This window comes from Balaenoptera acutorostrata, chromosome 21, assembly GCF_949987535.1.
Source record: "Balaenoptera acutorostrata chromosome 21, mBalAcu1.1, whole genome shotgun sequence".
Taxonomy (NCBI): Eukaryota; Metazoa; Chordata; class Mammalia; order Artiodactyla; family Balaenopteridae; genus Balaenoptera; species Balaenoptera acutorostrata.
The window spans coordinates 21492465-21515406 of NC_080084.1; the positions used below are offsets into that span (position 1 = coordinate 21492465).

The window sequence follows — 22942 nt, forward strand, 5'->3', positions numbered from 1 at the left end:
CTTAACCACCGCACCACCAGGGAAGTCCCAAATTCAATCTCTTAAGAAGTTTTAATTAGAGCAAAATTTTTAAATCGATAATTAATTAACTCCATGGTTTGATGTTCTACTTACTGCCTGACAAAAATTAGTTTCAGTCTTCCTGCATTTAAGAGCTTCCTCAATGGGTCTGCTGATAATAACAAAAACTAAACAAAAAACAAAGAAAGAAGGCAAGAGTACATGCAGAAAAAGGATTTCACCTTATAAAGTAGGCCATTTTAAAGAGGCACCTTCAGGAAAAAAATGGAACTTGGAAACTTTGTGTTGTGTTTACTTTGGAGAGATTACTTCTTAGAAGCTAAACTAGCTGGTCTTCAGCTCCATCTATACTTCTACGGCCCTCCAGCTTCTTAGAGGCTATTTCTTCTTCTAGTCATTATAAGCCTACAGGTTTTCTCTTTACTATTTCTTAACGATTTAAAGGCTGTCACTTCCTCAACTTCCCAAATATTTGTTTTTTAATTTGACTGTCAACCTATAGAAATTAAGAATTTTTCTTAAATGAACATGACTTGTATAACACCTGTCAGTCTCTTCCCTATGGTTCACAAATGGTCTAGTTATACTTTACCACTTTTGAAAGGCTTATTTTTTAGGTACATAATATTGGATTTATAATAAAGATTTACATTTTAGCAATTAATGTCTTAACAACTAAATGGATATAATTCAGGTTTTTTGCTTTCTGGTTAATTTTCCCACTCGCCTTAGGTACATTATACTTATTGATGACTTTTAACTATATTGGCAATTTATGATGTAAAAAGTATAATTTACTGAAACAGTACATATTATGAAAGATGTTTAGGTTAATTTTAGGTTTTAGAAATTAACTTTTAAAAGATATATTGGAGATTATGTGTGTGTATGTATGTATATATATATATATATATATATATATATATATATTTATTTATTTTTATTTATTTATTTATTTTTGGCCTTGCTGCACGGCATGCGGGATCTTAGTTCCCTGACTAGGGATTGAACCCGGGCCCCCTGCAGTGGAAGGGCGGAGTCCTAAGGGAATTCCCAAGATATACTGGATTTAGATGAGCAAAAAAGGTATTAAAGGAGATCGGCCAGTGAATACAGGTGTAATTAACCTGCTCCTTGTAATATAAGGATTATACCTACAGATTCAGGCCAGTATGCTCGAGGGAAATGGTTGTATTTGTTTTTTGAAAGGCTCAGAACATCAACATGGTACAAGATTGTTGTCATTGCCAAGAGGATTAGAAAACCAGTTTGAGTATCATTTTCTACCTTTATTTATTGGTTCTTGTTTCTGAGTGTTCATAGTAGTGATGTTAAAATAACTTCAGAAGGTTTAGATTTTTTAAACTTTGGAAAGTTCAAAAGCAAGGCTGAATCTTTTAAAGGTCTGAGTTCCTTCTGACCTTTGGTGGTCTACTGGCCTGAAGCTGTCCGTTTTCTCAGAGATTCTAGTAGGTCAGGTCAGGTGTCCTCAGCTGACCTTCATGGACTGCTGCTCCTTGTCAACCTCCAAAACACTGTAAAGTTTAACTTGGTTAGAACTCTACCACAGTAAAAAAAAAAAAAAAAAAAAAAAATTATTCTTCATCTGTGCCATTAGAGCATTCATTAAGAAAATAGTCTGTTCAAGAACTGCAGAGAAAGAGGCATGTAGACAACTGAAAGGTTTGAAAGTAGTTAGACATAATTAAACCAAGCTTATTTATTTATATTTGTCCCTAAAATAGTTTTAGATAAAGTTATCTTCCAATTGACTAATTATTTTATAATTAATTCATTTGTATGTAGTAGGCACACACTAAGTGTCTGCTGAATGAATGAATTCACATTAGCTCAGTAGTTGATGTTAAATATTCATCTTGGAAACCAAAAATAGTTAAAAGATAATGTAAATAGTATAGAGTTTTGTCCAATTCCTTTTGAGTTTTTGTTTGGGGATTTCTGTTTATGCCTCTACTTGTCCAACACATTTTAATTTTTGTTAGGGGACCACATTTATTTTGTTATTCTGGTAGAAAGGTAAAAAAACAAGAGGACCAAATGATCTCTAAAGACCATTCTAATTCTAAACTCATTTATTTTCAGTGACCAAAGGAGACTAGGTAAACACCCATTCCTGATTTAAGGTGGAAGACAATTATCAAAACCAATAGTAAACATTGCATTTAATGGCAATTCATCAAAAGCATTCTCTGCAAACTATGGAACAGGACAAGAATGCTTAATATTCCTGATACTATTCAACATCAATTTTAGAAACTTAAACCTTTAGTAATTAAGACAATGAAGATGAGGTTTAAATATTAAAAAGTAAAAGTTACAACTGTTACTATTTTGAAAGAACTTATGATTATCTACCTAGACAATCCAAGAAAAAAGTTATTAAGATTAATGAAGGAATTTAGTAAGGTTAGATGGATACAAAGCAAATTACTAGTCAGTAGCTTTCCCATTCATCAGAAATAACCAACTGAAAATGTAATAGCAATAAAAGGTTCCATTCACAATTACACAGAAACTATGAAATGTATGAGTAAATCTACCAAAATTTTTTTAAAACTTATATGAGAAAACTGTAAAACTTTACTGAAAGATGTAGTTGAAGACCTGAATAAATAGACATCCGTGTTCCCAGTTGAGAAAAATCAAGTCACCCTAAATTACGCCAAAATTCAATGTCCTCCCAAACAAAATATCAGTGGGATTTATTTATTTATTTATTTATTTTGGCCACCCTGCGTGGCATGTGGGATCTTAGTTCCCTGACCACGCCCCCTGCATTGGAATTGTGGTTTTAACCACTGGACTGCAGGGAAGTCCCTCAGTGGGGTTTTAAAAACAGAACTTGACATCTTAATTTCACAGTTCACTTAGAAGAAAAAATTGCATATCAATCAGCACAAATATTTTTAAAAGATTGACAGTAAGATAGAGTCTTGCTTTACCTAATGTCAGAAACATAATCAAAAGCTATAGCAATTAAAGCAGTATGGCATTTGAGTATGAACAGGCAAATCAGTCAGTGTAAGAGAACAGAAAGTGTAAAAACCAACCCAGGGACTTCCCTGGTGGTGCAGTGGTTGGGAGTCCACCTACCAATGCAGGGAACACAAGTTCAATTCCTGGTCCAGGAATCCCAGGAGGATCCCACATGCCGCAGAGCAACTAAGCCTGTGTGCTCACCTCAACTAGAGAAAGCCTGAGCGCAGCAACGAAGACCCAATGCAGACAAAAATTAAAATTAATTGATTAATAAAAAAAAAAACCAAGTATTGATTTCCTGTTCTGCTCTCTATCCCATCCCATCCTCCAGCCAGATGAGCTCAGTCCTCCCAGTTGATGATAACTAGACTGTTCTAGGATCAGGCCAGTTTACTGTGATCTCATGAGAAAATTGTTTTTTACTTTCTACAAGTCCATGGTTCATTTGAGCAGTTCCCGGGGGTATTATTACACTATGTGATTTATTACACTACATTGATCAGAGGCAATGGAGGAGGCAACACAACTGCAGTAGCAGGAAGCCCATTTAAGCACCAAGGCTTTGGTTATCTCTTTTTTATGTAAATCCTATTCTTCCCTTTTAGGATATATATTTTTTTGTCTGGGGCACAAACCATTCCCAAACTCCTCCCCACACCTTCTTTTAAGGTGATAAACAGACCAGTAGGCACCTAGTGCCATTACCAAAAATGATGGGTACTTTTGCTAAGGCAACAAGAGGTAGAACTCATACATACAGGGGAGTTTTAATGACAGCCTTGAACTCAGATTTCTTCTGATACCGTTCCTTGGGTGTTTAAAGAATACAAATTGTTCCACAGTTCTGCCTTTTTCTTTCTTTCTCTTAATATAGGATGGATTAGAGGCAAAAACCATAGTCCATTACTGTAAAATTTTAGGGAAGTAGTGAGTGCTTAAACAAAGGTAGTAACAGTGGGTGGATGTGAGAAATTAGAGGGAGAACCACAGGCTTCATTAATTGATTGTTAGTAGACATTAAGGAGAAAGAGGAGTTGTCAGCATCAGCTCACAGGTGGATCAGATTCCCAGCTGCAGCGGTCAAGCAGCTTTGGCGTGCTGGGACGGGGCTTAAGGAAGGAAAGTTTGATGAGAAAACACAGGCACCTCATGAGCAGTAATGGCAGCACCAGGTAAGGGCAGAAGTCACAGATCAAGTCCATATTAGGTCATAGGAAATAGGCAAAAATTGTGGTTCCAGATGTTAGATTGAAACATGACTTCAGATTGTGGTGCAGAAACAGTGAGTGCTCCCCACTCAGTGGTCCTCCAGGAAATTCAGTGGAGATGAGTCATGGTTGATTGGGGCCACCTAGGTCCAAGGAAATGGCTTAGCAAGAAGAAAGCAGGAGAGTAAACTGTGGTCACAGACAGTATTGGTTTCCCTGCCCAAAGAGGAAGAAGAAACCGCTGGGATATATATGCAGAAGGGGACTTAAGATGGTAGATTGATCCCTGAGGAATATTCAGGGAGGAGTATTCAGGGAGATTATCGCTTGTTATTGACACTGAGTGATTGAGTGTCTCCTTACCCATGGTAGAGCCAAAATAACTTCCCAATACAAATGGATTACCTGAGTATTGCTATTAATATACTGCTGAGCTAGCTTCTGTCTGGTACCAGGTTGCTTTATCTTTCTAAAGCACCATTTTCTTTGTGTCGTTGTTCCACTTAAGAATCTCCTAAAGCCATTTGCTTTCTGTCAGATTAAATCCTGGTGCTTTAGTCTTGCCTTCAGAAATTGTTATCAGTTTACCTACCCTTTTACATGAATGCAAATGTTCTGTTCCAGGAAGACTATTACCATCTTCAAATATGCCGTGTAAACCTAGAATGCTCATATCTCTTCCTGACATTAAAATTCATATTTTCTTCTTCCTGAAGCCTTCATATTAACCTCAATCTATTGTGCTTTTCTTCTGTTTACTCTAACTTGACTTATTCTCTTTTCCATGTTTGTACCTTTTGTCTCTCCAAGTAGTATTTTGTCCCTCCATATAGATTGTATATTCCTTAAGGGCTGAGATTGTAGATTCTCCCTATTTATACATGCCACTAAAAAATGGCATTAAAATTTTTCTTTTTAATTTTTTATTTGACTACTTCTGTAATGTTTTGAAAAGTCTTAGTCTTCAGAACAGTGGAAAAAGATTACTCATTTGCCTGGCTTTTCATTTAGTAAGGTGTAACTTAGAAATACAAAATGTAGTTTCCTTACTGAAAGTTCTTATGGTTTGTTTGATAAAACTTCTCAAAATATTAGATGTTTAAATAATTTTGACAATTTGAACATAATTTGCATAGTGCCTTAGTAGACATAGAAGAGACAATAAAGAGATTAAGCTTGTCATCCTAAATAAGAATTTTTTTCTGATATAAAATAATTTTTTATGAAATGTGTGAAAATACAATTTTTATATTGTTGCTAGTCATGTAAATTGCTATAAACTCCCTGGAGGCAGTTTGATAATATGTATGAAATGATTTTGTTTGACCAATCAAGTTTACTCCTAGGAGTTTACCCCAAGGAACTACTTGTAGATATATTTAAATATTTTCAAGGCTGGTCGTTATAACATTGTTTTATAATAGTAAAGTACTATGAATTACCTAAATAGTCAACCAGTTAGAATTCATTAATTGTGTTAGGCTACAAACATTTACCATTAAATATTATATAGTTACTAAAAATGGTCTACTAGACTATTTAGTGACATGGAAAAATGACACATGATATATTAACACATTATTGACTGGAGGATTTTGTAGCCATAATACGTCTCTGGTCAAAAAATGCGTTAATAAGTAAAAAGGATCAGATTACTGAACAGCATAGTATAACCCCAATTTTTTGCCAAAAAAGAAAACAAAAACAATTATGTCTATAAAATTTTAAATTCTGTCTTCTAAATTATATATAGTAACTATGGAATCAGGAAAAAATCATTTTATTAAAAAATTTGTTATAGTTCAGAGAGAAAATAAATAATAGTGAGAAATTATTTATCTACAAGGAAAGATCTTTAAGTAAGACAAAAGGAGATCCCCTTCCCCCCATATACACACACTCTTGATTCTGCCCATCTTAACCTTAGGTAGAATTCAGAGTGAACATTGATGGTAACTCTACTGTAGTGATCTAGACTTAGCAACTTCAGTTCGAATCTAAGCTCTACCACTAAGTGGTTTCCTTAGTGGTCGCCATGAACAGCCTATCAGGCTTTCCCTTTCTTCTTTTAGAAGATTAATAGACTACAATGAAAAGAGTTCTTATTAAATAAATAAGCCTATATAGAGAGTACATAGTAGGCATTCAGCAAGTGTTGGTGTTCCTTCTGAAGAAACTACTAGGTCAGAAATTTAATGTTCTGTGAGACTGAAACTGAAGAAATAAATCACAGGTCCTTCAAAGTGCCAGTGTAAAGTCTTCAGAACCTTAATGATATTCATTGTAGGATCTTTTGAACATTAGTTCATTTTATTCATGTGGGTAATTATTTATAATATGATTAAGTTCTCCAGAAGACAATATTTTCACACTTTTTCATTTATTCTGTTAATTCACTATCAACATAATTGAAAACATTTATCTTCTAAAAGGAGGTGTTACTTCACACAGTCCAGACTTACTTGCTTTCTTTACTTTAGGTTGCTGTTGGCAGAACAGACATTGAAGACCTAGATCTCTATGCAACATCTCGGGAAAAGCGATTTCGTTTGTTTGCGACTGTAGAATGTGAAGGGCAGTTATTCATGACTCCATATGATTTTATTTTGGCTGTTACAACAGATGAGCCCAAATGTAAGTATATTTCTTCAGTTATCTCAATAATTTTATAAGATTTTTCTCTTGTCTCTAGTTTGTAAAAATGTGGAGCAGTATAAGTTTTCAGAACAACTAAGCAAGCAATGTGGTGTTTCAAAAGATACTATGCTCTACAATGTTACCAGACTAATATTTCTTATCAACTCCTACTGGTATCTTTTCTGTTTTCAGAAATTTCTATTGTTTCCTCTTTCTCAGTACATCCAACTAAACACTACCTTACTCTTTATAATAGGTTCTTACTCTGCCAAGTCAGTTCTTATATCCAGTCTAAAAGAATAACTCAGAGGGCTGGCTCCAGTTAGACCTGGACAAAAATTCTAACCATATCTCTTCTGAATATGTCATGGCTCCTGCAGTGTAAATATAAGTTAATTGTTTTTCACCTTTCCATGTGTTAGAGCAGTGGTTCTCAAATTTTGGGGCATTATGTACATTCTTGCAAAGTTACTTTAATGTCTGACTTAATAGAAGCCATCTGGATCCTCATATCTGCTTCTGTGTTCAATTTGTTGCAATGTATTGTTTTTCAGGAAGTATCTGAACAAAATCTGCCTCACAAATATAGAAGTAGGAAAAGGGAAGAGTATTTCAGTAGTCTTTTAGATAATTGTAGATATTCTTCTTTGGTACTGTATCAATACTTGGCTAATGGTAGTTTCTTAAAGTTTAGTTGCAATGTGGACTTTGAAACTTTTTTGTTATCTGTTTTGTTAAAATACATTGGCCTACATTGCACTTTGAATGGATCTTTTTCCCTTATATAATCTTGCAAGATCAACTGGAAAATGTTGTTTTATTAAATTATGCAGATCTTCCAAATGTTGACATATTTCATTACACAATATTTTTTAAAAATCACATTCACTAATATTGTCATAATCTCATCAGAAAAGTTTTTACTTATTGGAAAGCTGTCAAATTCGTGGTGTACACAAGTTTTCCAATATTCTGATTTTTACTTGAAATCTCAAATGTTATCATTAACAACAAATACTGTCAGTTTTATTTAAGCAAGAAGCAACTTTGTTCATTTGTACAAAAATGTCTGCCAAATACCCAGGTCTCAATAACCATAATTTGTCAGTTATTCTTTCAAGTAAAAATTGGGTTCCATGAAAAAAAGGAACTAGTTCAGTTCACAACTCAAATAATCACAGAGTACTTTTTCTCAAGACAACCATAGTACTTTGGAAGGCAGCAGAAGTGTTTTTATGCACCCTTCCCATTTCATCTCACAGAATATTAAATGACATGTAGTCAAGGACAGCTATCAAATGCCAGGCACTGCACTAGGCACTGGAGATACAGTGGTGAGGGGAACGAAAGGTAAATGTTCTCCACCCTCATGGTGCTTGCAGTCTGGTGGAGGAAGCCAACACTGATCAACAAAATTTACATATAAACAACAAATTATAACTCAGTGCCATGAAAGAAAGTTTCTTGATTCTATGAGAGTGTATTTTTGAGAAGTGACCTAGTCAGGTAGCTCAGAGAAATCTTCCTTGGGGAAATAAATATCACCATGAAATATGGATCATAAGAGCTAGCTAGGTAAATGGGAAATTGGGAGTGGAGAATTTCAGCAGAAGAAACAGCGTGTGCAAGAAGGAGTGTGATACATTTGAGGAGTGGAAAAAAGATCTGGGTGGCTCTAAGTGCAAAGAGCAAGGAGGAATATGGTATGTGGAATATGGGTGTGTGGGGTAGGGCCAAATCATTCAGAGTCTGTAAGCTGATATTAAACATTTTTGTTTTTATCCTAAAAGTAATGGAAAATTGTGGTAGTGGTTTAAGCTGCAGGAGAATTTGGTGTATTAAAAAACCAAATTCAACTAAGTAAATTTTAAAGATCTTATTGGCTTTATTCAACGATTCATGAATTGAGCAGCATCCAATCTAGCAGATATAAAGGAGCTCTGAGGAGCTGTACAAAATGAAAGGCCTTTTATAGGCAGAAGGAAGCAGGAACAAGTAAGTTATAATAGGCAAAAAAAAAGCAGGTTGGTTATTGTGAGGTCACTTGCCTTCAGGAGATGGTAGGGGTCATCAGACCCCTATCAGACAGATGACCTAACTGCTGCTGATCAGGTGATTCCTGATGACTGGTTTAAGATTCCATGTGGGAGAGAACTGACACTGTAATTAAGTCTCAGTTGGGTGACATGGGGCTTAGCATAGGCAACTCCATTTTGGGCCTGTTGTCTTGTTTTCAACAGGTGCCTGCCATGATTATATTGTGTTTTGAAAGATCTCAGGGTGGAGACAGATTACAGAGGTCCAGAGTGGCCATGAGCAGATCAGAGAGGAGACTCTTGTCTAAGCCTCAAAAGCTTCTAACAATGGTGGCAATGGTAATGATGGAGTAGTGAGTACTAAGGATTTCTGGTTGGCTTAACTGGATGGATGGCAGTAGGGACTGGCGTTAAAGGGAAAAATCACAACTTCAGTTTTGGACATGATGTAGTTAAATGCCTCAGATATGTAAAAGAGGAGATATCAAGGAGGCAGTAGGATCTAGCTCTTGATCATTGATTTCAATTCACTGAAAATCAACGTACCAAATAATTAGTTGTTTGATAATCTGCTTGAAACTGTCAAATGAATGCCTTAAGTTAGGTTAGAACAGTTATAGCCATCTCTTCTTCAGAGATAGAGTTATGGCAAAACCAAACTTAAAATAAATCCTCAAGGTCTAATGGATAGCATGGTGACTGTAGTTGATAATATTGTACAGCATTGTATAATTAAAACTTGCTAAGAGAACAGATCTTAAGCATTCTCAATAACAAAAAAGGTAACTGTGAGGTGAAAGAAAAATGTATAAAAGTTCAAAAAATTCAATCTTCAGTAATTTGACAAATTGGCTACTTCACACATTAGCTTTTAATGAATTAATTTTTGATGCTTTGGATTATTTCCATTGGAGGTCGGGGGGAGGACTGGGAAGAGGTGTGTGTTTGGGATTCATCTGTACATGATTGGTAATTAGTGCAATGTGTATGGATGAGATTGCCTAGGGAGGTGGCATAGTATGAGAATAAAGGTGACAGTAGTGATACAAAAGGCTAGAGTTTAAGTAGGGCTCATTTTTGGAAAATTTGAAGTCTGTGGTAAGAATTGTATCTCTCTATGCTTTTTTGGTTCCCGTTCCGTCCCCCCTTCCCTCCCCCTTCCTTCAAGAAATATTTATTGAGTACTTACCATGTGCCAGATAACCATATTCTGCCTTGGAATTGGTTGTTTCTGTATTTTTTGTCCTCCTATAATATTGCACGTTTCCTGAGTATAGGGACTTTGTACATAGAAAAGACCCTTATACATGAGTAGGTATATTCGTGTTCCATACATTTTTGTTTAATTGTTTTTGTACAGTGTGGATTTTTATATTTATTTTTAGTATAGATTTGATAAAACTATTAATATATCTCTTACAATATCAAATGGTACTTTTGCATCAAATTCTGTAACTGTTGTCAAACATATTTGAGAAGTTATCCTTTAAGTAATGCTTACTGATTTAAAATTTCATAGTTTGAAATTTTTTAATTCATTATTTTCTTTATTTTTATCTTCATAATGTATTCACTGGAAGCCTACTGTTGGATTTTTGCTTTCTGGAAATAATTTTAGCTGTGATTCTTTTGATAGATATTCCAAAACTATCACTTGCAGGGAAAAAACTAGTTTCCAGTATAAACACAGGATATTTAACAACCACAAATTAATATCAGTTAATTTCTAACCAACACTTTTAAGACATGATTAAGAATGGTAACTAAAGATCAAGATATTTGTAAAAACTTTTTTAAAACTGTAGGGTTTTAAAAAGAAATATTTACCTCAAAAAAGAAAATATGCTTCATAGACTGAATATTAAATCATATACATATCAAAATAGCATATTGAAATTTGACTTGTGTTTAGACCTTGGCATTCATTTATGAGCTTTGAGAACCTGAGTAAGTTATTTAATCTTTTGTTTCTTCATTTATAAAAGTAAAAATAACAGCCTTATGAGGTTTTTTAAGGATTGAATGATATCAGTTATGTTTAGTGTAATATCTGACATGCAATAAGCACTTAATAAACATTGCTAGCTGTCATTGTCATCATCATCATTACCACCTGAATTCATAACCATTATTTTTAAAAATCTTTAATATAATTTTATGGCAACATCAACAGGCAAATGGTATGCTATGTAAACATTTGCTTAATAATTATAGTTCAAATAAATGTCAATTGAGATACACATCTGATTGTTGATTGTAACTTTGTGTTTGAAATCAAGAAAATTTCTTGTTTTACCCACTTAAATAGAACCTAAGAGGTAAACTGTTCATCTAGAACTAAAATAAGTAATTATTTTCATATAGCTTCAAGTGTTATTTAATTTTAATTTAATTTTAAGTTAAAAAATTTCAGACATACATAAAAAATATTAAAAATATAATGAAAACATCAACCTATAGCTTAAGAAATAAAATATATCCAAAAGAATGAAGTCCCTCTTCACCTTATATTTATATATGCAGTAACTTATGTGAAATAAGGAATTTAGAAAATCAGAAAATCCTTTGAAGAACAATCTTAATGGCTCTTTAGTTTTATTAAAAAAAAAAGCCAATAATACTGAACATGGTGACATATCCGGCAGAATGAATATGTCTTTTGTGAATAATTTACCCTGGAAGTCTCATAAACCCTACAAAACTCAAGAGTGTCTAACTTCCTCTTTTGATAAATAGCTTCTGAACATTGCATAAGAGCATGTGCATGTACTTTTGTACCATTTATTTTTCTTCTTTTCTTACTGCTATATTTCAAAAGCAACAGAATAATAAGTATTATTTACATTGTTGTGTTCATTATGTAAAGGAGGATGTCTATGAAATGAATGTGTAAAGTATTATAATTAAGGTTAAATGCTGAATTCTACCGTATAGACCTGTGATTTTAATCTTGATTACAATCTTGATTTTAAACTCGATTACATGTTTGCATATAAACTGTCTTGGGTAAAGAAAGGATGTTGTTGCTACATAGAGAAGAAAACTATCTTCATAAAAATCAGTTTGCCAAATTTTAAACATAGTTTTTCCCTTTTGATCTTAAAATGACTTATTAGATTGCTTAAAAAAGAGAAAGTTAAGCAAAACATGCCTATCTTATAATCTTGAATTTGATATATTGTTTATGTTAACTATGGTTAACTATACAGAAATGGCCACATTGCCATGTAGAAAAATTAGTGGTTGTTATTATTGTAATGTAGCTGAAATAGTTGATATTTACTAGTTCCTAATGCAGCTGTATTATAGGATTTAATCACATACAAACCTGGAGATAATTCTTGGACAAGCATTAGATATTCACAGTGTTCAAATCTGAGCAAGGAAACAGCAATATTGACTATGAATTTGTTTTAATATTATAAGATTTATAGTGTTTGAGATCTTCAGGGATGTGAGGAGAAATCAGAAAAAGGAAGTGATCTCAGGTATTTTATTCAACTATGACATTCTTAGGGGAGAAGAATGGAAAACAGGCCAAGAGTCTCTCTATCACATTACCTGTTCTCTCCTTGATCTTTTTTTCTCTTTGCCCCTACCCTTCCCCTTCACTCTAGAGAGACCTGACCTTTGAAGTATAATCAGAGATACTAACACAGCAGAGATCATGGGTAACACCTTAAAATTATAATTTCTCTATGTTAATATTTTATATTCTAACATCAGTGTTTAAAGAATATCATTGTTTCTGTTTTAAGCCCATAGGATGTTTAACATGGAGTAAGTTAACTTACTTTATAAATCCAGAAATCCCCAAAGTAAGATAATGATTATGGAACATGTGTTTTCTATTCCACTGATATTATTTAAGTAGTTTATAGTACATGAAACAAATACATAATGCATAACATACATAGGTCTAAATCTTGAGATTAAAAAAACCTTTGCCTTTTAGATATAAAAGTCAGTGTTATGAGTTATGATTGTAGATGGTTACTGAATTTTGATATACATTACATGAAGTATTATCTAATTTTTTATGTTTATTATAGTTGCTAAAACATGGAAGTCACTTTCCAAGCAGGTAGGTTAAAGCTCTTGGTATATGTATGCATGCACACTATTTTATTTTATTTATTTATTTTTAAAATATTTATTTATTTATTTGGCTGCACCGGGTCTTAGTTGTGGCATGTGAGATCAAGTTCCCTGACCAGGGATCAAACCCGGGGCCCCTGCATTGGGAGCATGGAGTCTTAGCCACTGGACCACCAGGAAAGTCCCACACACTATTTTATATATATATATTTATGTGATGTATACGTATATAAATGCGATATGTACATATATATAAGATATATAAAGCTAAACTCAAAGGAGATTATTGGCAAATTTTGCTAAATTAAATATTAAAAATTTTGGCACACCAAAAGACAGTGTCAACAATGTTAAAAGATGTATGACAGATGGGAGAATATGCTTGAAACATATTGGGTTGGCTAAAAAGTTCGTTCGGGTTTTCCTAAGATATGAAAAACCAGCACGAACTTTTTGGCCAACCCATTATTCTTATTTTTTTTTTCATTATTTATTTATTTATGGCTGTGTTGGGTCTTCGTTTCTGTGCGAGGGCTTTCTCCAGTTGCGGCAAGCGGGGACCACTCTTCATCGCGGTGCGCGGGCCTCTCACTATCGTGGCCTCTCCCGTTGCGGGGCACAGGCTCCAGACGCGCAGGCTCAGTAGCTGTGGCTCACGGGCCCAGTTGCTCCGCAGCATGTGGGATCTTCCCAGACCAGGGCTCGAACCCGTGTCCCCTGCATTGGCAGGCAGACTCTCAACCACTGCGCCACCAGGGAAGCCCGGCCAACCCATTATTAACAGAAAAGGCTAAGTGTCTTGTAGTCATATAGAACTCCTGTAAATCAATATAAAAAAGATAATAAGAAAATAATGGGCAGACATAGCCAGAAGGGCTAATAAATATATGTAAAGGAGCTCAACCTCACTAGTAATCAGGGATATGCAAATTAAACCAATGATCTGATGCTAGTTCACACCCATCAGATTGTCAGGTTCTAGAAATCTAACAATACCAGTAATTAGCAAGGACAAGGAGAAGGAGGAATCAGGTGAGAATGTAAATTGGTATATGCTCTTTTGAGAGAAATTTGGCACTATCTAATGCATATCAAAAATTCTACTTCTAGATACGTTTACAAGAGAAACACTTGTATGCTTATACCAGGAGTCCTAAAAAAATTAGAAACAATATAAATGTCAATCAGTAGAGGAATTAATAAAAGAATGTGAAATAGGCATATGAAGGACAATACAGTAATATAGAGCTAAGATGAATAAATACACAAGAGATATGTGTATCAACATGAATACACCTAAAAAACATGAGTTTGAGTAAAACAGCAAATTGCAAAATAATATAAACTGGTCTTTCTTAACGTGCAAAGACCTTTTTGGGGGTCCATGGAGTCAAGACTATTTTCATAATAATACTGAGAAGATACTTGTTCTGTTACTCTCATTCTCTCACAAGTGTACAGTGTAGTTTTCCAGAGGCTGCATGATGAGTGATGACATCATCACTCTGAGAACTAATAGAATATGTGCTTGTGTGTTTTTGTGTTCTAAAAATGTATCATTTCTATTTCCCCATGCATTAAATATTGATAGATATAACCTATATAAGCAATATCTCTGTCGGGTAAACAATTTTTAAGAGTATAAAGAGTTACATTTCAGAACTGCTGATATAGACAACTGCTGTGTAGCCATTAAAATGAAAATGAAGAATATTTGGCAGGAAAATATGCTCGTGACATATTAATGCAAAGAGTAAGTTACAAAGCAGTATGCAGAAAATGATTTAATATTTGCAACAAGAATGACAAAAATACTGTATAAATATGCCTAGATAGAGAATTAGATTAAAAGGAGATTAAATAAAATTTTTAATTGTGGTTCATCCCTGGATTACAATCTGGTTTTATTTTCTGCACTTACTAATTTTCCTATAACATATATATTACGTATATAATTATAAAAATTGTACTCAGGAAAATTGTATAAAGCCTTTAAAAGGCATCTATAATTCTAGGTAAATGAATTCAATCCAGCAAATATTTATTTAGTCCCTACTTGCAATACTGCAATACAGTTCTGACGCTGATCACCCAGAGTTAGCATCAGACCCCACAGATTTAAGGACCCATTTCCCAAAAAGGTGGCCCTCATTTCAGATGCCAGCTGCGACTCAAGGGATCCCGGAACACCCACGCTGCTGACCAACTGGCTACAAATTCAGAGAGTTCCCGCAACTCCCCTCCAGTTTGATAATTTGTTAGACTGACTCATAGAACTCAGGAACGTTCTACACGTAGAATTATAGTTTATAATTATCATTATAAGGGAACAAGTCAAGGCCAGCCAAATGGAGAGACACATACAGCAAGGTATAGGAGGGTTCCAAACACAGCTTCTGTGCCCTCTCCCTGAGGGATCAGGGTATGTCAGCCTCCTGGCACACCCATGTGTTCACCAACCTGAAAGCTCCACTGAGTTTGGTGTCCAGAGTTTTTATTGGGGGTTTCATTGCATAGGTGTGATTGATCGAATCATTGGCCACATGGTTGAATTCAATCTCCAGTCCCTTTCCTCTCCCCTCCCCAGGGGTCGGGCTAGCTCAAAGCCCCAACCCTTGAATCACGGGGTTGTTTTTGAAGGTCAGCCCCCCATCCTGAGTCATCTCCTCAGCATAAACTTTGGTGTGATGCGAGGATATAGTCTTCTTCCCAGGAACCAGGGACAAAGGCCAATCAAATTCTTTATCATACAACACTACTACCTATAAGAGACAAAGGTAGGCACTGGGAGTGGGGAGAGAGGTTCCCGCCTAAGTGGAAATACAGTTTTTAATAAAACTTAAAAGTCCCTAGCCTCCACTGCAGTGAACTCTACTCAATACTCTGTTATAACCTATATGGGAAAAGAATCTGAAAAAGAATGGATATATGTATATGTATAACTGACTCACTTTGCTGTACACCTGCAACTAATATAATATTGTAAATCAACTATATGTCAATATAAAAAATCAAATTAAGAAAAAAAAGTCCCTGAAGTTGACACAAAACAAGATTAGTGTGTCAACTGGATGATCTAGACCAGACAAGGAACTAAATTATTACAAAAATAAACTGCTTAGACTCAGCAAGGATCTGGACAGTCATTTACTAGTTGTATAATCCCGGGTGAGTTACTTATCTTCTTTAAGACATGGTAAAATATGCATAATGAGGATTATTTTTTAGAATTAAATGAGATATGTATTAGCCCATTGCCAAGCATATAGGGGACACTCAGTAAAAGGTAGCTATGATTTTTTTGGTCTTAAATTTTAGCTGAGTTTAAGTAGAAGAAATGAGTTGAATACATGGGAACAGTTAAAATGGAGATGGTAATATTTATATAATAGAGACAGTATAAATGAAAGTATATAAAATGTACTCAAGATATTAATATTTTTTAATCTCCTGCTCTAACAAAAATGTTTATGAGTTTACTATTGCTTAAACATTAAATATCCTAGCTTCTCATTATTAGTCATATGTGAATTGCTACCCTAGTCAGACACTACTGAGCACCTGGCGGCATCTGTTACCTGCAGTGCGGAAATAGCACTGTGAAGGAAATGAGAGCAAGGATTCACAGACAGGCTTCAGGGTGTCTATAAATCCCCTACAAATACCTCTCCTGCCTTTGGCATCCCAGAGATTCCTTATTTGCCTGCTAACCCAGCTCTGTAATGAAAAAGATGGTTTATAAATGTCACAGAGCTGTTTTAGGTACAACTACATCAGGAAGGATTTGTCTGAAGTGCTTCTCAAACTTGAATGTGCATAAAAATCACCTGGAGATCCTGTTAAAAATTGATTCTGGTTCAGGAGGCCAGGGATGGGATCTGAGATTCTGCATTTCTAACAAGCTCCCCGGTGATCATGCCTGGGCCATTGGGGAACCACATTTTGAGTAGCAGGAGTCAGATCTGGAAAAGAAGTCATTTCTATTGTTTTTTCAGTATGTTACTTAGCAGACTAAATTTTTTTTTTTATTTTTATAAATTTATTTATTTATTTTTGGCTGCGTTGGGTCTTCATTGCTGCACACGGGCTTTCTCTAGTTGCGGCTAGCTGGGGCTACTCTTCGTTGCAGTGCGCAGGCTTCTCATTGTCGTGGCTTCTCTTGTTGCGGAGCATGGGCTCTAGGCGCGCGGCTTCAGTAGTTGTGGCACGTGGGCTCAGTAGTTGTGGCACCGGGGCTCAGTAGTTGTGGCTTGCAGACTCTAGAGCTCAGGCTCAGTAGTTGTGGCACACAGGCTTAGTTACTCCGCAGCATGTGGGATCTTCCCAGACCAGGGCTCGAACCCGTGTCCCTTGCATTGGCAGGCGGATTCTTAACCACTGCGCCACCATGGAAGCCCCAGACTAATTTTTTAATTTCAAATTATTTAAAGTTATCTCACCAAATCCTTTAATAATTTTTTCACAGTTAACCTAATTATAATTTTCACTTATTTTTAACACAGTATGTGTAATAAATACAAAATCGTTCTAGTATCTGGGCAATGAATCAAATGTTTAAATTTTCCAAAATCGTCCCCCCTCAGCTTGATTAAAAAAAAAAAAAAGAAAAGCTGGCTAACCAGCAATTGAAGTGTGTATTCTTTACTGAATATTTAAGTTAAAATTAGAAAAAAAAAATTGCAGCAGTGGACACAGTAACTCAATACCCTGTCATCCCGCTTCATCTGAGGTCATCATTCTTTGAGTCACTATTAAAATACTCTTCATTCTTCCCCAGCATAATCTGTTGCCCAGTTACTTCATCTACCACAAAATCCCCTAAATCCAAGAGGGCTACAGAAAACAGTATGTGAAGCTCAGTGATCATATGTGACCTGTATTAGGAAGTACACCTTTTCCTGTGGCTTCCACAGAACCATCCTTTTCTAACTGGCTCCAGAACTTAAGTTCACTGTTTTATCTTAATTAGATTATCATATATATATGTATTTCTCCAATTATTAAGTTTATCTGAAATTTTTGGTAGCTCTAATTGAATCTAATGTAGCATCTTTATCACTTATTTTTACATTTGGACTGTGGGCAAATATTGGGTTTTATGGTTGAATGAACCACAGATAAAATAGTATAAATACAGTCATGTCTCACGTCTTCTAAGCAGAGAATTTTTTTGCATAGGCATTTAAATATTTTTGGTCTATTTTATAAGTAAGTGGTTTACCAGTTAATCAGCATTATGATACCTTATGTCATAGGAATTAAATCAAATGCTATCAGAAACACCACCAGTTTGGAAAGGATCATCAAAGCTATTTCGAAATCTTAAAGAAAGAGGTAAGTTAACTTTAGTATTTATGTATTTTAATATTGATACTATATTATTTATACTATTTATACATATTTTCCTCATGCTTAAATAATTTTACAATTACATATGTGTCTATGTACATGGAAAAAAAACTGAAAAGAAAAACACCAAAAAATTAATAATGATTGTTTCTCGGCAGTGGGATTAAGGGTGGTTTTTATGTTACTTTTTATATACGCTATTCATATCTTCCACACTTTTTACAACAAAGTGAACTTTTATAGTTAAAAAAACCTTTTTAATCATATTGAGAAGTATATGTTATGTTTACCCACAGAAAGCATTTTTCAAAAATACTGATTTCCAAATGTCTATTTTTCTTCTTTCCTTTTACTTCCAGGGAATTGCAGATTTTCTTAAATTTAATCAATATGAAAAGCTTATTGGATATATCTTTTGGTTGCACAATTTGAACATGTTTCTTTTAAAAACAACACTCACTGCAAAATCCACCTATTTCAACTTACCGTATTACCCATATCTATATATACGTTAACTCGTTAATTCATACATGTCCTTGCAATCAAATTATATAGCTTTTATTGCAATTTTCTTTTACATTGTACTTTTGATAAATGTTTATAGCAGAAACTAATTAATAAACTCTCTTTAATCTTAAAAAGGAATGTTTCTTAGAAATATATATTTTCATATTCAAATATAAGAGTATACAAAATAACAATATAAAGCAATTATCTAAACTTACCTTTTTTTATCAATTTCAACCAATATTGGTTTGAAAATAATATATTTACTCTAATGTGAAGATAAATACTTTAAAGGATTAGTTATAATCCATATATTTTTGCCTAAGTAGAATTAGAAATTCAGATTGCTTCTACCTGGTTCTTATGGACTCTGGAAGGAGGAGACACCTTGTCTTTAACTGTAGGCTTTTCATAAATAGGGTTTTTAAATCTTTGTGAAATCTGAGCCATGGTGTCTTTAAAGTTCTTAGAAATTTTTTTCTGGAAGTTATCTTAAAGATTGCCATGCAAATCTTCGGGTGGAATGATAGGATCAGGAAAATTCAAACCTCGGAATGAAGAGGTAAATTGGTGAATGTAAAAAATATTTCTTTAATACCTCTCATGGGAAAATGCAATTGGATCAAATATAATCCAAGAAGGATAAATGCATGGAAGAAGGAAATTCTTTTTAGTTAGGGGGAGGGTTAAATCTGGAAGCCATAGGTTTAGGCAGGTCCTAATCCTACTTAAATTGTATGCATATTTGCATATTTTTTTCGGGGGGAGATGATCTATTCAGTGCTACCCAATAGAACTATGTGCAGTGATGGGAATGTCCGTATGGTAGCCACGAGACAAATGTGGCTATTAATTACCTGAAATGGGGCTACTGTATCTGAGGAACTGAATTTTTAATTTCATCTACTTTTAATTATTTTAAATTTAAATAGCCCCGTCTGGCCAATGGCTACACTGTAGAACAGTGCAGATCTATGTCATAGTGATGGGATTATCAAGGTAATCCGTGTACCCAAGAAGTTTTAGAACCATAGGGTTAGGTAAAGTAGAGAGTTACAGAGAATCTTGCTTTTTTATAAAGAGATTAGGTGGAAGAGGAATTGTAAAGCTAAGTTTTTAGAACTATTGAAAACTAATTTACAAATGAATTTTGTCTGCTTAAAATATAACCCAGCAAGAAAATGTTAGGCAGTTTTAGAAAAATTTAATTGGTATGCAGCATTTATGAAAACATGAATTACATAGACTTAGTTATAATAGCTAACTGTAATATATCATGATATAGGAGCTAAACAGTGTAATGCTTTTAAGGAACTTTCCTTAGAATTTTTTAAAATTGAATTTTCAACAGAAACCTAGTTAGCATCTTTCTTAGCCTCTTTTTCTAAGGATCGAAACATTACTATATGCTTAGCATTTATTATTATTTTATTTTTGACCCTGGGTGGCCTTAAAATAAATTGCAAGGTTAATCTAATGGTTTTCCATTTTTGTAATTAAAAACATTATGAATCTACAGTTCATGTTTAGTAATATTTTCCCTTCTCCCTGACCTTTTTTTTTTACATCTTTACTGGAGTATAATTGCTTTACAATGTTGTGTTAGTTTCTGCTGTATAACAAAGTGAATCAGCTATATGTATATATATATATATATATATATATATATATATATACCCCATATCCCCTCCCTCCCACCCTCCCTATCCCACCCCTCTAGTTGGTCACAAAGCACCGAGCTGATCTCCCTGTGCTATGCAGCTGCTTCCCACTAGCTATCTATTTTACATTTGGTAATGTATATATGTCCCTGACCATTTTTATTAAATTATATCATGAGTGTCTCACTTTGTTTTTCTTCCCTGTGGATTATACCACCTCAAAAACCACTTAGTACTTCAGACAAGTGCTTACCATGATAATCATCATCAGGACTCTCACTGTTTTGTAATCCTTCAGTGAGGGGAATCGTGAGTTGATTATCAAGTAAAAGACCTAAAGCATATATTAAACTTCTTTATACTAACCAGCACCTCTTGTGCATTCCACCAAGTCAGAGCAACAGTCAGTGAGATGGGGTTGTGGAGATACAGAGCCCATTTCCAGAGCTTTTTTTTTTTTTTTTGAGGGATCCCTATGGAATCTAGGTATTGTATCTTTATATACGTTGACCATTCCAGAATCTTTCTCCCATAACATTCATGGCAATCAACCAGAACTATGTCTATAGGTCACAATATTCTAGTATAAACAGAAGACGGGAATGCTTTCAGGGCCTCCTAGCTCGGTCCCTTCACATCTTCTGACAAACGGCCTGACAGTGACTCCTCTTCCTTTGTTCTGTAACAAAGAGGGTAGCCTCAAAGAACATCAGGTAAAGTGGAGTTTTAAAGTTCACGATCTGATTATTTTAAGGATTGTTATACCCTTTTACCAAACACGAGGGCTGTCTGGTATCTGGATAAGTGTTATTGGCTTATTTCTGACTTTCATTTTCTCAGGATACACTTGGAAAAACAATTAAGCGATTAATTCTAGTTTTGGGTGTTATAATCCAAAAGCAAGAATCTGAGTAACAGAATGTATGTTTTTATGTAGTCCAAACAAACTCCTTTTAAAGTTTATGAGATTACAGAGAACTCAGGATGCAATATACAGAAAGTGTAAGCTTTCTGTAAGAATTGAAACTTATTAGATTACATTTAATAGAAGCATGAAGCTTATCAAGAATAATGAATGATAACTTGAAAGCAGAAAAGTAATAACTATAGAGTTGTGTTTTTTGAATGCAGTAAGAAGTCAAATCTCTAAGCAATACAGCAGAAATTAACACAACATTGTAAATCAACTCTACTTCAACAAAATAAAATTTTAAAAAGTGAAAAAAAAAAATCTCTAAGCAAGAACATCTAAATGTTTTATTCAAGAGCTACTAAGAAGTAATTAAGCACTTTACAGTGTTAACCATTTCCAACGTTTTTATTTTATGTTAGATTCATACCTTGAAAGCTAGCAACACATTTAAAATTTACAGCTATATGTAAACATTATTGATACTTTTGCTTTTGTGCCAATATATCTGGAAGCATTAATGTGATTTTTGTATGGGTTTCTACAGAGGCATGTGAAACAATGTAAAATTTATTTATTGTTTCTTTCACTCTGATTTTGTAGTAATAGTTTAGTCTCATTTAAAACAATATTTAGCATCTTCTTTAAAACTCTAAGTTCTTTATAAATATTACTGCTATTATAAGAATAATATTTTACTTGATAAATATGAAGAGAAAGTAATATTTTATATATAGCATAACTAATACTATTTTTCTTCTAGGTGTGATTTCTTACACAGAATATCTTTTTCTTTTATGTATTTTAACAAGTAAGTATACTCATTAAATCTATTTCTGGATACAGTTTTCTTTCTCAAGCATAATCTTGGGAAATAAATCTTTTTTTAAAATTTATTTGTTTATTTTTTGCTGCATTGGGTCTTCGTTGCTGCACGTGGGCCTTCTCTAGTTGTGGCGAGCGGGGGCTACTCTTTGTTGCAGTGCACGGGCTTCTCATCGCGGTGGCTTCTCTCGTTGCGGAGCACGGGCTCTAGGCACATGGGCTTCAGTAGTAGTGGCTCACGAGCTCTAGAGCGCAGGCTCAGTAGTTGTGGTGCACGGGCTTAGTTGCTCTGCGGCATTTGGGATCATCACGGACCAGGGCTCGAACCTGTGATCCCTGCATTGGCAGGCGGATTCTTAACCACTGCGCCACCAGGGAAGTCCCAATAAATCCTTCTTATATTCTCTTACTATTGAAAATCAATTTAGGTCTATCCATGCTGTTTTACAAAATTCATGTCTAAATGCCAGTGGAAAATGCTAAGCATAGCACTATCAAGTGTCAAAACCATAAATATTATTATGCTCATAAATTATACATTTAATATCCTATATCAATCCCTGTGGTTGGATCTACATGGGAGCCTAAAGGTCAGGATGTGTAGTGATTTGTAAATTTCCTGCTACACTCATTCATTCAAATCACATTTTCTGCAAGACTAGTGTGAAAGAATGGGTCTTTTAACTAGTA

The 22942-nt window shown here is 34.4% G+C and overlaps 1 protein-coding gene across 6 annotated transcripts in view; it reads left to right on the forward strand.

The window, feature by feature from the left end:
• MICU3 (mitochondrial calcium uptake family member 3) overlaps positions 1-22942 on the forward strand; it is a 101003-nt gene that overhangs the window by 34899 nt on the left and 43162 nt on the right. For all 6 annotated transcript variants that reach the window (XR_009006523.1, XM_057537313.1, XM_057537314.1 and 3 more), the window contains exons 2-5: positions 6710-6863; positions 12955-12986; positions 18256-18334; positions 22191-22238. Coding sequence is in view for 5 of the 6 variants with exons in the window: in XM_057537313.1 (XP_057393296.1) it covers positions 6710-6863; positions 12955-12986; positions 18256-18334; positions 22191-22238 (313 nt within the window). In the remaining variant the exon portion in view is untranslated. The remainder of the gene's footprint in view (positions 1-6709; positions 6864-12954; positions 12987-18255; positions 18335-22190; positions 22239-22942) is intronic.